Consider the following 15,924-nt stretch of genomic DNA (forward strand, 5'->3'; position numbering starts at 1 on the left):
CCCTGTTCGGTTCGCACCAGAACATCTTGAACAGGGAAAAAGTTCTAGTGAACATGCAAACTCTATTAAAGTCTATGGGACAGGAACATATAAAATCAAAAGTCATTATTGAAAAAGGCTTATATGCAAGTTATTGCCATAAAAAGTGTATGGGGGGCTGGGTAGTGCCCTGGGGGACATGTATCAATGCTAATTTTTATTTTTCTAAAACAATTGTTTTTAAAGGAGCAGTGATTTTAATGACGCTTAAATGAAACCATAAAAGTGAAAAATTCCTGTACACTGTATGGAGCCTGCTGCAGCAATACTGACAATTCTAAAGGAAAAAATGTAGTGCAATACAGATAAAAAAAATGAAAAAACGGCCCAGGGTTTCCCCTTACAATCCATACCAGAGCCTTATCCGAGCATGCAGCCTTGCAGGTCAGGAAAGGAGGAGACAAGCAAGCGCCCCCCCCCCCCCCCTCCTGAACCATACCAGGCCACATAGTTACATAGTTTGTGAGGTTAAAAAAAGACATCAATCCATCCAGTTCAACCTATGATGTGTGTGTGTGTTTGCTGTTAACCGTACATTGTATATCCCTTTATGTTGTGGTCTTTAAGGTGCCCATCTAATAGTTCTTTGAAACTATCGATGCTCCCTGCCGATAGTACTGCTTGGGGAAGATTACGTATTTTAAGGTTAAACCGTTTTCCCTCTAGTTTTAGTGAGTGGCCACGTGTGTCTTATTGTATTCCCTTTCTCTGAAAAGTTTGTTCCTTATGCTAGGGTCACAAGTACAATATTTGTACATTGATATCATATCCCTTCTCAAGCATCTCTTCTCCAGAAAGAATAAGTTCAATGCCTGTAATCTTTCCTCATAGCTGATGTCCTCCATTCCCCTAATTATTTTTGTTGCCCTTCTCTGGACTCTCTCCAGTTCCAGCACATCCTTTCTGAGGACCGGTGCCCAGAACTGGATGGAATACTCCAGATGTGGCCCGACTAGAGTCCGGCCACATGCCCTCAACATGGGGGGGTAGGTACTTTGGGGTAGGGGGGGACAAGGGATAAGGACCTCTTCCTGACAACCCCGGTCTGTGGTTGTCGGGGTCTGTGGGTGAGGGCCTTATCGGAATCTGGAAGCCCCCTTTAACAAGGGGCCCCCAGTTCCCGGCCCTCCCCTATGTGAACGGGTTTTGGTTACATCGTACCCCTACCCATTCAACAAAAAAGTGTAAAAACATAAAAACCACAGGAAACTGTTTTTCACAAGTCAATCACGACTCCCACCAAACTAAAAAATAGAAAAATTGCAAAAAAAAAGCTTTGCCTCCTAAGAGGCTACTCGCTGTATGCCCGCTCTTCAGCATTGACAGTTCTTTTATAGGCAAGGGGCGGGGCAACCTTACCCGATGGCACTGCCCCCTTCTGATGTCAGTTGAATGTGGGGTCCACCCCATAATGCATACCAGGCCCTTATCCGGGCATGCAGCCTGGCAGGTCATGGGAGGCGACGAGCGAGCCCCCCCTCCTGAACAATACCAGGCCACATGCCCTCAACATGGGGCGGGTACTCTGGGAAAGGGAGGATGTGCCCCACCCACCCCAGAGAACCTTGTCTCCATGTTGATGGGCACAAGGGCCTCTTCCCTGGGCTGTGGTTGTCGAGTCTGCAGTTTGGGGGTCTTATCGGAATCTGGAAGCCCCCTTTAACAAGGGGGCCCATAGATCCGCCCCCCCCCCATATGTGAATTGGTATCGGGTAGATCCTACCCCTACCTATTCACCAAAAAAATGTATGTAGCAATATTTCCAGGCATTGAGCCTGATGTGGGTCTGCCATTGTTACTGGAAACACTTCCAACACATTTAAGTTGAAAACCCAAGTGTGAGAATTGAAACAATGACCATTCCGACATCTTTGGTTTGAGTTGTTTATTTTATAATGGGGATGGGAGAAGGGAATGAGTGGGATACTCCTCTGGCTCAACTAGGTTTAACTGGGACACTTTGTAGAAAAATGCCTATTAGCGCTGTCTTGACGCCAGCTGAATTCCGACCAATGCTTCCTGGCGCTTTAAATACTGTTCTGCTGAAAGTGCTGAAACTTCGATTTTAACTCCTTGGTTAACTCAGAAGATCCAGGACTGTAATGATCCTTGACTCTTGACTCTTGACAAAGCCCCAAAGTCCTGTGTATGACTCCCTCCAGCCCTTCACTGACTGAGGTAGCTCCTTTTAACTGCTAGTACTGCTGCAACTCTTAACACTGCACACTTGACTCTTCAGGGCCCAACCGCTGGCGCCCCCTCTACACTTCCAGGGTCCTCTCACTAGGCAGCCCTCTTAACACTTCAGGGTCCTTTCACTAGGCAACCCCCTTGACACTTGCAGGCTCCAGGATCCCTGGGACCTTCCCCGGAGTGGTCCCCTCTACACTAGGCAGACCCCAGGGGCAGTTCACAGTACTCACAACCTTGGAAGGCTTTCCTGGAACTGAACCCCTCTTTCTCCACTGGTCCTTGGCACACTGGATCCTCTCTGCAGCTCAGCTCAGCTCTCCCTTCTATATTCTCAGGCAGCCATCCAAGACACCCGATCCTTTTGACAGGAGGAGAGACAGCCGTACTCTCTCTCCTGGGACTCTGCTTCCCGCCAAAGACGCTGCGGCATGCATTCCCTTTAAACTTATACCCACTCCCAGAATCCTCTGCGGCAGAATCTGCCTTCTGGGGTAGATACAGGCCTGAATGGGCCACTGATTGGGTTTCCTCCACTGCCCAATGAGAATCCTCTCATGGAGCCAGTGGGGAGACTCCCCTCTCAGTAGCCGCACCTGACAGACATGACAGTCCAGCTGAAAATCATGGCCCTGCTGTTAGGCAGCCAAAGCCCATTATGCTTTTACCTAGCACCTACCTTTGTAGGGTGCTTCATCTATAAAAAAAGAAACACACAAGACAGTTTTTGACAAGTCCTTTATTCAAAAATAAAAATAAAAAAATAGTGTCCCCTGATGTAAAGCCATCGTCAATCACACCGCCTGGTGCACCTGCTAACCCCCCAAAAAAAATCTCTGCTGTAGTTGAACGCTTCCTGCGGTCTGCCTATTTGCGGTTTGACAATTCTTATACAGGGAATGGGAGAGGCCACACCGGTGACATCACCGGGTGATCCCATCCCCTCGTGATGTCACAGACTGGTGCATGCTGGGTCGGTGACGTCATGAGGGTTGGGGCCACCAGGTGATGTCATCGGCGCGGACCTGCCCATTTCTTATATAAGAACTGTCAAACCGTGAATAGGCAGACCACGGGAAGCATTTAACAAGAGCTTTTTTTTTTTTTTTTTTTATTATTGATCCATGTCCCCCAGGGCAGTACCCAGACCCCCATACCACTTTTATGGCCAAATACTTGCATATAAGCCTTCAAAATGGGAACTTTTGATTTCTCCTGTTTAGCTCCCTTCAGTGGGGTTGGCTGTTCGGGTTAGAACATTTCCCCTGTTGAGAAGTTCAGCTGTGAACCGAACAGGTGGGTGTTTGACCCATCTCTACTTACAGCTAGTAAAAACCCAAAATTCAATGTCTCAGAAAGTTAGAATATTACATAGGAGCAATATAAAAAGAAGATTCTTAATACAGAAATGTTGGCTTACTGAAAAGTATGTCCATGTACAGTACAGTATGCACTCAATACTTGGTCGGGGCTCCTTTTGCATGAATTACTGCATCAATGCGGAGTGGCATTGAGGCGATCAGCCTGTGGCACTGCTAAGGTGTTATGGAAAACAAGGTTGATTTGATAGTAACCCCACAGAGAATCTGTGAGGTAGTGTCAAGAGGAAGATGAGAGACACCAGACCCAACAATGCAGACGAGCTGAAAGCTGCTATCAAAGCAACCTGGGCTTCCATAACACCTCAGCAGTAAGCCAACATTTCTGTATTAAAAATCCTTTTTTTTTATTGGTCTTACGTAATCTAATAATCATAATCACCATAAACATCAAAATTAAAAGAAAGAAATGCTGGAAATATATCACTCTGTGTGTAACACATCTATATAAAATATATGAGTTTCACTTTTTGATTTGAATTGCTGAAATAAATTAACTTTTTGAGGCTGTTTTAATTTTATGAGATGCACCTGTATACTTTAATAAACTGTTTAACTTATACAAAGACATTTTCTTACACTGCTGATAAGGATAGAATATATGGAAACTGATGTTATGAAATGTGATTGCAGGAAAAAAAATTATGATCCAAGCCAATAAAACATAAAAATCTGGACATAGAGGGTACTAAGTGGTTGATTTACTAAAGGCAAATAGACTGTGCAGTTGCTCCAGAGCTTAGTAAATGAGGTAAAGCTTCATTTGGCAAAGAATACCCACTCATGTGCAAGAAAAAAAAAACTGAATGTTTGTTTGCATGTGATTGGCTGATGGAAATCAGCAGAGCTTCTGCTCATTTACTACGCTCTGGAGCAACTGCACTTGCAGAGTGCAACTGCAATTTGCAAAGTGCACAATCTATTTTACTTTAGTAAGTCAACCCCTATGTCTTTATAATATAACCATGTCTATGATAAACATTATATCACAATTTGCATATGTCATTTTATAGGAATGATTTTAAAATTACCTGCATAGCAGTATTCAGTAGTCTTCCTACATTACGGAAGCAGCCAGTCTCTTTACGAATATTCTGAAGCCCGGCAAAAGATTGCTTTAAGTGACTCTCATCTATAAATATGTAGGGCCGCCCTTTGCTAAAGGACTTCACTACAAATGCAGTTAGCCTGTAGGATAGACCAAGAAATATATTTAGTAGACCTTTTATTAATAACCTAAGCTATTTATCACAATATACTTCCTAAAATACACTTAGGTTAAACTGACAAAATGGTGATTGAGGATCATAGGATGCCTCGGCATCGGTTGTAGTACCAGAGCCAATGATCATCCATGGCCAAGTGTACAGTACACATGGGGCAGTATTGCAGCAGCTCTGCTGTGAAGGATTTATTGCGGTCATCTCTCTACTTAGCATAGTTATTTTCTGTTTAAGCATTGCACTGCGGGAAGAGATTAGACAGCCATAGAGTTGAGCGGACACCTGGATGTCCATGTTCGGCGGGTTCGGCCGAACTTGAAAAAAAAGTCCGGGTCCGTGTCCCAGACTTTTTCCGAACTTTACCCGGACACCGAACCCCATTGAAGTCAATGGGGACCCCAACTTTCAGGCACTAAAATGGCTCTAAAACACCAATGGAAAGGGCTAGAGTGCTGCAAATGGCAGCAAAACGTAGTTAAGAGCATGGCAAGTGCTCTGCAAACAAATGTGGATAGGGAAATAACTTAAAACAACAAAAAAAAAACAGAAACATAAAACTATTTTCTTCATCTGTGAAGGACGAGGCCCATATGGAGTAGGAGGGAGGTTGAGGTGGCGGTGGATGTGGCGGTGTAGGTGGAAGCGGCGGTGGAGGGGGACGAGGTAGCCAACACTGCTTTTTTTCAGTCATTTTAAATTAGGGTACACCCCAAAAGAGTGAGAAAGATCAAAAATATAACAATGGCTGGGTAAGGTCGGTAACCATCTCTATTATGCACAAGGTACGGAAAAGTCCTGTGGGATCCATGCCTGGTTCATTTTAATGAACGTGAGCTTGTCCACATTGTCTCTGGACAGGCGGCTGCGCTTATCTGTGATAACGCCCCCAGCCGTGCTAAATACACGTTCAGATAATACACTGGCTGCAGGGCACGCCAGCACCTCCAAGGCATAAAGGGCAAGCTCAGGCCATGTGCCCAATTTGGAGACCCAGAAGTTGAAGGGGGCAGACCCGTCATTCACTACATGTAGGCGTGTGCACACATACTGCTCCACCATGTTGGTGAAATGCTGCCTCCTGCTAAGACGTTCCATATGAGCTGCTGGTGCTGCTGTTTGTTGTGGCGTGCTGACAAAGCTTTTCCACATTTCGGCCATGCTAACCCTGCCTTCTGAGGTGCTGGCGGTGCCCTGGCTGCGTTGGCGACCTCTTCTTCCTCCTCTGCCTTGGCCTTGTGCTTCCACTGTGGCCCCGCTGTCAGGTGGGAATGCCAGCAGCATCGCGTCTACCAGCGTGTGCTTGTACTCGCGCATCTTGCGATCACGCTCCAGTGAGTGAATTAAGGACGGTACGTTGTCCTTGTAACGGGGATCCAGCAGCGTGGCCACCCAGTAATCAGCACAAGTTAGAATGTGGGCAACTCGGCAGTCGTTGTGGAGACACTGCAGCATGTAATCGCTCATGTGTGCCAGGCTGCCCAGAGGCAACGAAAGGCTGTCCTCTGTGGGAGGTGTATCGTCTGTGTCCTCTGTATCCCCCCAGCCACGCACCAGTGATGGCCATGAGCTGGCCTGGGTGCCACCCTGCTGTGAACATGGTTCCATCTCCTCCTCCATCTCCTACTCCTCATCCTCCTCATCCTCCAGAACTGTGCCCCTGCTGGACAATTGTGTCCCTGGCGTTTGTGTGTGCAGGAACCCACCCTCGGAGCCCCTTGCGAATGACTGCCCTGAAAGCCTTGGAAATGTTACCTCTTCATCCTCCTCCTCCTCCTCCTCATCCTGTGCCACATCCTCTTCCATCATTGCCCGAATCGTTTTTTGAAGGAGGCATAGAAGTGGGATAGTTAAGCTGACAACGGCGTCATCGGCACTGGCCATGTTGGTGAAGTACTCAAAACAGCGCAACAAGGCACACAGGTCTCGCATGGAGGCCCAGTTATTGGTGGTGAAGTGGTGCTGTTCCGCAGAGCGACTCACGCGTGCGTGCTGCAGCTGAAACTCCACTATGGCCTGCTGCTGCTCGCACAGTCTTTCCAGCATGTGCAAGGTGGAGTTCCACCTTGTGGGCACGTCACATATGAGGCGGTGAGCGGGAAGGCCGAAGTTACGCTGCAGCGCTGACAGGCGAGCAGCAGCAGGGTGAGAACGCCGAAAGTGCGCACAGACGGCCCGCACTTTCTGCAGCAGCTCTGACATATCGGGGTAATTTTTAAGGAACCTCTGCACCACCAAATTCAGCACATGCGCCAGGCAAGGGATGTGCATCAAACCGGCTAGGCCCAGAGCTGCTATGAGATTTCGCCCGTTATCGCACACCACCAGGCCGGGCTTGAGGCTCGCTGGCAGCAACCACTCATTTGTCTGCTGTTCTATGCTCCTCCACAACTCCTGAGCGGTGTGTGGTTTTTTCCCCCAAACAGGCAAGTTTTAAAACTGCCTGCTGTCGTTTACCCCTGGCTGTGCTGAAGTTGGTGGTGAAGGTGTTACGCTGACCGGATGAGGAGGAGGTAGAGGATGAGGAAGCAGAGTAGGAGGAGTTAGGAACAGGAGGCAAACTGAAGCGCCCTGCAATCCTCGGTGGTGGGAAGACATGCGCCAAATTGCTATCCGCCTCAGGCCCATCCGCCACTGCATTTACCCAGTGTGCCCTTAGGGAGATATAACACCCCTGACCGTGCTTACTGGTCCACGTATCGGTAGTTAGGTGGACCTTGCCACAGATGGCGTTGCGCAGTGCACACCTGATTTTTTCCCCCGCTTGGTTGTGCAGGGAAGGGATGGCTTGCCAGGAAAAGTAGTGGCGGCTGGGCACGACGTACTGTGGGACAGCCACCGACATAAGGCTTTTAAAACTGTGCGTCTCCACCAGACGGAATGACAGCATTTCAAAGGCCAAGAATTTTGAAATGCTGGCATTCAGGGCCAGGGATCGCGGGTGGGTAGGGGGGTACTTCCTCTTCCTCTGAAGTGTTTGGGAGATGGAAAGCTGAACGCTTCCACGGGACATTGTGGAGATGGTTGTTGGTGACCCAGGTGGTGGTGTTGCTGACAGATCATCTGTTTGTGGGGTGGCAGGTGCCGGTATCACTACAGAGGTGGATGAAGAGGCCGAGACTGCAGCAGAAGAGGAAGCAGGAGGAGCCAGAGACCTTTCTTGGTTTTGAAGGTGTCTACTCCACTGCAGCTTGTGCTTTGCACTTAGATGCCTGATCATGCAGGTTGTGCTCAGGTTGAGAAGGTTTATGCCTCGCTTCAGGCTCTGATTGCACAGGGTGCAAACCACTCGTGTCCTGTCATCAGCACATTTTCTGAAGAACTTCCACGCTAGAGAACTCCTTTGAGCTGGCTTTGGTGCGCTCGGTCCCTTGCTGCATTGGGCAGTAGCAGGCGTAGTGTCTAGGGCACGGCCGCTCCGCTTCTGCACCCTGCTCCCTCTTCTGCTGTGCTGGTGGCTCTGTGCGACCACCGCCTCTTCCTCCAAACTACTCAGGTCACCTGCATGACCTTCATTCCATGTGGGGTCGAGGACCTCATTGTCCTCCACATCATCTTCCACCCAGTCTTCACCCCTGTCCTCCTTGTCGGTCTCCACAATTCTGAGTGCCGCAGCAGTTGGCACCTGCGTTTCGTCATCATCGGAGACGTGCTGCGATGGTCCTTCCATGTACTCATCTTGAGAAATAAGTGGTTGGGCATCGCTGCACTCAATCTCTTCCACTTCTGGGGCAGGGCTAGGTGGATGGCCCTGGGAAACCCTGCTGACAGAGTCATCAAAAAGAAGAAGAGACTGCTGCATGACTTGGGGCTCAGACTGCTTGCCTGATTTGCAAGGGGGTGAGGTGAAAGACGGTTGGACATTGGCTGCAGGTGCCAACTCTGACCTTTCAGCAGTAGACTGGATGGGAGACAATGTGAAGGAACTGGAGGCACTGTCAGCAGCAAACCAATCTACTATCACCTCTACTTGTTCTGGCCTCATCACTTCTAGAGGCGCATGATGCCCTACCAAATACTGCTGCAGGTTCTGTCGCCTACTCACACTTGAGGAAGGTGTTTCACTTGTGCGTGTAGCTGGCACAGATCGACCACATCCTCTCCTTGCAACAGGAGCTCTACCAGCAGCACCACGACCCAGGCCACGGCCCATATTTGACGGTCTCCTCATATTTCTGTAATTTATGATCTTGCCCTAGAAAGGTGTTTATTGAATAGCGGAACAAAACAACAACAGTATCGCACGGGTGTATCTCACAGTCAAATATGCAAACTATGCCGCAATTTAATTTTTTTTTTACCCCAAAAGGGTGTTTATTAAATAGCGGAATAGAAAAACAGTATACAAATACAACGGGTGTATCTCACAGTCAAATATGCAAAGTATGCTGCAAATTTAATTTTTTTCACCCCAAAAGGGTGCATATTGAATAGCAGAATAGAAAAAAGGATATAAAACGGTGTATCTCACACGTACAAACACAGACTAGGCCCCGATTACAATTTTTTGTACCGTAAAGGGAGGATGAGGAAGAGGAGTAGGAGGAGTTCGGAACAGGAGGCAAACTGAAGCGCCCTGCAATCCTTGGCGGTGGAAGGAGATGCGCCAAACAAATTTAAAAGGTGTATCTCACACGTACCGATACAGACTATGCCGTAATTTAATTTTTTTCACCCCAAAAGGGTGTATATTGAATAGCGGAATAGAAAAACTTTATAAAACGGTGTATCTCACACGTACAAACACAGACTAGGCCCCGATTACAATTTTTTGTACCCTAAAGGGAGGATGTGGATGAGGAAGATGAGTAGGAGGAGTTCGGAACAGGCAGGAGGCAAACTGAAGCACCCTGCAATCCTCGGCGATGGAAGATGCGCCCCAAAAATTTGGAAGGTGTATCTCACACGTACCGAAACAGACTATGCCGCAATTTAATTATTTTTACCCCAAAGGGTGTAGATTGAATAGGGGAATAGAAAATATGATGTAAAATTGATGAGTTTTCAATAGCACATGTGAACACAGCAGTGTCTTATGTTTTATGTCACGGTCAGTTCTGCAGCAGGCTATGAAGGGGAAAAAAAGAAAATTCCCCTTTAAGTTTGTAATTTTTAAATAGATTAGTACAGACTATGCCACAATTTTATTTTTTTTAACCCAAAAGCGTGTATATTGAATAGCGGAATAGCAAAAAATGTATAAAATTGAAAATCACTCAATAGCACATGTGAACAACACAGCAGTGTCTTATGTCATGGTCAGCTCAGAGAGAGTCAGCAGCAAGCAGGCTATGAAGGAGGGGGGGGGAATTCCCCTTTAACTTGTAGTAAAATATAGCTGATGAATGGTGCACACAACTGACTGATAAAAATAGATTTTTTTCTCCCTCCTCCTCCTCCTCCTCCTCCTCCTCAGTGGGCTCAAGTGAGGCCAAAAAGATCATTCACTGCACCACCCCCCCCCCCCACATAGCAAAATCGAGGTAGACTGTCCCTGCCTAATCGCTCCAGCCTGTCCCTAATATGCTCAAATAACTTTCCCTGCCTACACTCCGACCTGTCCCTGCATTCTTTTCGGACACAATACAATTTTTCACTGTCTGTCCCTAATCAGCAGCCAGCACGTATGATGTGTGCTCTCTCCCTAAACTACAGCAGAATGACGCAGCGCGCTGGGGCTCTCGAACTTATAAAGACATGGTCACATGCTTCAGATGGCCAATCACAGCTACTAATACATTAGTAGGCATGGCTGGGATGGCTTAAGGCACACCAGTTAAACGCTTGTTGATTGGCTTTTGAAAGCCCGCCATTAAAAGCGCGCCATTACATACAAAACAGGAAATAAAAATGACCGAACACGGATTTTAAACCCGAACATACAGTAAAGTTTTTGGGTCCGTGTTCGGGTAACAAAAATCCAATTATTCGGTACGAACACGAATAATACAGTCCGTGTTCGCTCAACACTAGACAGCCACTGTCATTATTGGCTTTACAGTCTGATATCGAGTTAATATCTCTGGGATTGCTTTTAGGGCTTTTTACACATGTATTTGGAGGGCAGTATAAACACACAGATGAGCCATGTTCTTACCACCCCCAACTGTTCCCCCCTTAAGCTGCAAAGGCAGCATCTGCGGCAGGAATTAAACTGGCTGCAGTGCTAAGTGGGCACTACTACTCACGAACGAGACCTATTCATGTGAATGGGGTCACGTTGCAACCAATGCACAACTGCAAGCATTTTGCCTTCCCAACACCTGTCAAATGCTTCTGAAAAGCAATCCAAGCATGGATCGCTTTGCAGAGGCCCATCAATCTTTTGCACTTGTGCATAGCAGCTCTTACTAAGATAAAGAGAGAAAAAGGAGGGGTTTTCATAGATCAAGCTGTGTGTCTAAAGTGCTAACACTGTACTGCCTTTCTTTTAGGGGTGGCCCATACATGGATTCCAATAGGAATTTTTTTTTTTTATGAAACACGTGATTGGAGCCAGAGGCTCTAATTGGCTTCAAAAAAGGGTGGGCTCGGGGCACAGAGCACTGCGCTCTGAGCCCACCCAGTTGTGTGACAATAGCAAATGAATATTCGCTATTGTCACACTGACTCTCCTCCCAGCCAATCAGGAAGAGGGTTGTGAGACCCCTTTCCTGATTGGCCAAAAGGAGAAGGGATCTTACTGGCCAGTGGCCAGGAAGAGGCAAAAGAGACATGGCTGGAGGAGAAGGACAGCGGCTCAGCCATCCAGCACTCCCCGGCTCGGACAGGAGGAAGGAGGAGGTAAGGAGGCAAACCATTGGGGGGAGCGGGGGGGGGGGGGGACAAACGTGTCACCTGCCTGACCGACTGGGGGTGCGCACATTCACAAGTTACAAGTCACAAGTTATTAGGGTCATTATTCAGAATCTTTCCCTATAGCTAAAGGAATGGGACAGGGATGTCCCCTCTCTCCACTCATTTTTGCAGTAGCTATAGAAACCCTGGCCATTGCTATTAGACATCAGCCTGACATTCACAGAGTTAGCTGTGGACTGTCTGTCCAGAAGTGTGCTCTTTTTGCCGATGACATACTTCTCTTCCTAACATCACCCATTATCTCAACTCCTATTATTTTCCAACTACTGCATAAATCTAGCCAAGTCTCAGGGCCTTTATGTCAATATGTCCAAATCTATGGCCCTCACTGTGTCGACTCCCCCGGCCTTAGTTGAACGCTTACAGGTTAATTGATCCTTCTCCTGGAACCACTCCTTCATCCCTTACCTGGTTATTAACTTAGTCCCTTCAATAGACCACCTTTACAAAATTAGCTACTCCCCTCTTTTTAAAAAATCATCATCTGACCCCTCTCATTAAGGCTACTGTGTTAGTAAACTGGAAATGCCCCTCACAGAGAGATACCGCTTTACCCAAATTTCCCCTTTTTTTACATTCTATCTGGACTGATAAGCCTAATCCTCATCTGTCACACCGTATGAAAAGTGATGTTCCAAAGTCATGGACATGAGGGGAGGAATCTCCTTAATCTACTCTGGCTTAGCTGAACCTTCTGAGAAATGGCCTACATGTTAGGCTGGGAGCGGCACTTTGAGATGAACTGGGATCTGGATACCTGCCACTAGTGCTTTTCACATTCATTTAAGGGGGTTAACAAGGTCTATTTAAATCAAGCTAACCTGAAGATCATGTCTTGCTGGTACCTGATTTCTACTCGCCTTGCCAAATATGCCCAGAAGTCACTCCTCTATGCTTCCGAGGCTGCAGGCATGAGGGCTCGTTGCTCCACACTTTCTGGCAATGCCCCAGATTTAGGGGGTTCTGGAATCAAATTTTTCACTTGATACATAAAATTACTGGGATTTCTTTGATCCAGAACCTACTAATTACCCCTCTCAATCAACGCACCCCTAAGATTTCTAAATGCTCTTAGGCCCTAATTTTCTACATGCTGCTGGGGCCAAACTAATGATTGCTCAAACCTGAAAGAAACCCTTGGTTTCTTTTCATTTGGCCAAGCATAAAAAATATCCTGGATCATGTCTCAGGAAAAGATTATTAGCATACTCCTGAACATTAGCAAACATTTTGAAATGATCTGGGATCCTATACATGGGAGTTCCCCTTTACCATGTTAATAAATCTCTCTTATTTGCACTGGCAGAGAGTTGGTTCTCTGCAAAGGCATTCCCTTCCTATCCTTCCCCACTTTCACTTTTTTCTGTCCTTCTCCAGACCTGGCCCTCTACTTTTCACGGGTTCTTTCCTCTCCCTTTCTTATTACTTTGGCCTAATCAGCCCCCATTTTCTGAAATTCCAGTCCTGTAGTCTGACTTGACCTTTTGAGTGGGATAGGTTCCTAGGTGGGCCCATAGGTCCTCTTCTGTGTTGATTTGTTTCCTTAGCCTCCCGGGACAATATCTCCCATTACAGAATTCTAGTAAGATAACCTCTCCCAAGGTCTATATGTGATATTTAATTGCTACCTATCTGAATAGTATTTTATTGTTTATTTGAGGGCTCTCAATGTCATGTCTACACCCTTATGGACAATCTTCACGTATAACTCAGGTTCCTGAATGTTTAAAAAAAAAACATTTTTTTCAAACCTGAGTTTTTGTGTGAAGATACGTCAGCAGGGCACCTATAATACTGTGGAACCCTATACCTTTTTTTAGGGATCCTAAGGGCTCAATTTTTTTGACATTTGATACTTTGTTCTTTGTAATGTTATGTAGTTATCTTAGGAGCTTTAAATGCTTAGAGAGGTGATCATAACACCTATGCTTTCTTCATATTGGTATATTCTTCCACCCATTTTGTTTATGTTTTGCTGGAATGGCTCCTTGATATGACACGTTTACTCTTCAGATATTACTATATTTGTATACCTTGATATTAACCTTTCTCAATAAAAAGATTGAAACATAAAGATAGTGGTTAGTAAAGTCCCTTATCCAAAACGTTGCTAATATATCCCCCCCCCCCCCCCACATTTCTTCCAGAGACATTTACTTACCACAGTATTTTTGGGTTGAAGATCTTCATCAAGGGAGAGAATTCTGAATTTTACTGTAAAAGACAATTATAAAATGTTTTAATTTGTTTGGTTCTCGCCTAATCATTTAAAAAGTATTTCCAGGGTTTTAGTTCAGGGGTTCCATCATCTAAGCCGTGGAATTTCTGGTCCAGTGAAACACAACTGGGCTTTGTATGAGGCCTAAAGTAATTCTGAAGGCAAAAGTTTTTTCTTTATATATAAAAGAAGGTTTACTGCTCTGTGAAATGATATTGCACAGAGCTGTCCCTTACTGGCATTGTCTGCTCCTTTTTCCTTTTTTCCGTCGGTGCCCCCAGAGCAAATGTATACTATGGTGGTACCCATGTAGGCATGCTCCCAAGCTGGGCAGTGTGTGTCCATAGGGCTTCTCTGCCACACCCCCCTACTCTCTCCTTACAGGATTTGACTGAGAACAGCAGGAGCCTATGACTCCTACTGCTTCCTGTGCGACCAGAAGATTAGTGGAGCGGTGCTGCCGACATGGATTGTGATGGATCATGAATGGTGCCAGGTAAGTAATTAGTGGCAGAAGGAGGGAGAAGAGATAGCGGAATATATTTTTAATATAATGCAAGGAATGCATTAAGGTAACCTAGTATTTTACCTTTAGAAACACTTTAAAGTGATTGCAAATTATATTTATTTATTTTTTTCATTTAAATGAGGTGATTCACAGAGTGGTTTTGTAGGTCCCATAATATTTGGGCATATGTTTATCAAAAACTATCATAAAAAAAATAAAAAAAAATTTAGTGCTCACAGACAAACATAACTTACAAAATTTCTACTAAATTCCTACTAAATATAAAAGCTAAAATGGCATTGGAGTTTTTTTTTTTTTTAGAAAAAAATTATATTTTCACTTTCATTTGCGAAAAGGTGAAAATTGAAGCTATGAAAAATTGTAATGAACCAATCTGGAGGTTGGCTTCACACGTACAGTATGATTTGTGCCAACACCTAATCAGAGTGCCACATGTGTAAAGCATTGATGTATGTTGTGATATGATAGAGGCATACATTTTATTGCAAAGCAGTGTGCTGTAATGTGCAGCAACGTGTCGCAAAACACTGCTACACATATATTTTAATGAATGTGAATAAAACAAATTAATTCAATCAAAATTAAATTACATTGAAAAACTAATTTAAAATGGGACATAATTAAGCACTACAATGCACTGTAAGAATGCACTGCATCACTTGTGCACAACACATACAAGTGCAGGCTGGTTATGCAGACCTTAGTGTATGCCCACTGATGTAAATGGGCATTTAGTGTGTTAGTACTCTGCAGTGCACTTAGACACTAAAGCGTATTGCCACTATGTTTGTAGTATGCTATTTGTGTGTGGGGGAGCTCCAGACGGCTCCAGTCACAGAAGCAACTGTTCATTCATGCTGTACAGGCTACAGCACCTGTGTAAATGAGTCCTAAATTGTGATTTATATTTTTTTTGTTTAATTATTTTTTTACAATTTGTTATTCACATTTTTTACAGCCCTGTTAGGAAGGGGGGGGGGGGTGCTTTGTTGAAATGTCATGAGTCCAAAATGACTCCTGATATTTCACTTTTGAGATAGAGAATAATATCTTTGTCTGCAGTCACAGCTATACTGAATGGATTAATGAACAATAAGGAAGTACTCTGGTGTCCGTTTATGAATAAGAGAAGCCGTCATTCTCAAGATCACAGCTGATCTCTCATATGTATCGGTTTATGTAGTTGACATGTTACCCTGGAATATCTCCCTTCCGGATTCTCCAGCACAGAGGTGGTGAATCTGGGAGAGAAGCTGGTGCGAATAGAGGAAGAAGACATCTTTCTTCCTATATATCAGCACCAGTGGGTTAAAAATAATAAAAAACAATATATATACACAGCTCAAAACAAAATTAAAGAAACACGTTTTAATCAGAGTATAGCATCAAGTCAAATAAAGTTCTGGGATATTTATCTGTTGGTCAGTTAAGTAGCAGAGGGGTTGTTATTCAGTTTCAGCTGCTTTGGTGTTAAAAAACAACAGATGCACT

General features: G+C 45.3%; 1 protein-coding gene across 1 annotated transcript in view; it reads right to left on the reverse strand.

Moving 5' to 3' along the window:
• Positions 1 to 15,924, reverse strand: part of LOC309564228 (alpha-1-inhibitor 3-like) — a 91,605-nt gene that overhangs the window by 25,674 nt on the left and 50,007 nt on the right. Inside the window, exons 4-6 of the mRNA XM_082268855.1 lie at positions 13,844 to 13,900; positions 13,720 to 13,735; positions 4,640 to 4,796 (exon numbers count right to left, since the gene is read on the reverse strand). Of these exons, the coding sequence (XP_082124981.1) occupies positions 4,640 to 4,796; positions 13,720 to 13,735; positions 13,844 to 13,900 (230 nt within the window). The remainder of the gene's footprint in view (positions 1 to 4,639; positions 4,797 to 13,719; positions 13,736 to 13,843; positions 13,901 to 15,924) is intronic.

The sequence above is a fragment of the Pelophylax lessonae genome (genome assembly GCF_965119305.1).
Source record: "Pelophylax lessonae genome assembly, chromosome: 9".
Classification (NCBI taxonomy): Eukaryota; Metazoa; Chordata; class Amphibia; order Anura; family Ranidae; genus Pelophylax; species Pelophylax lessonae.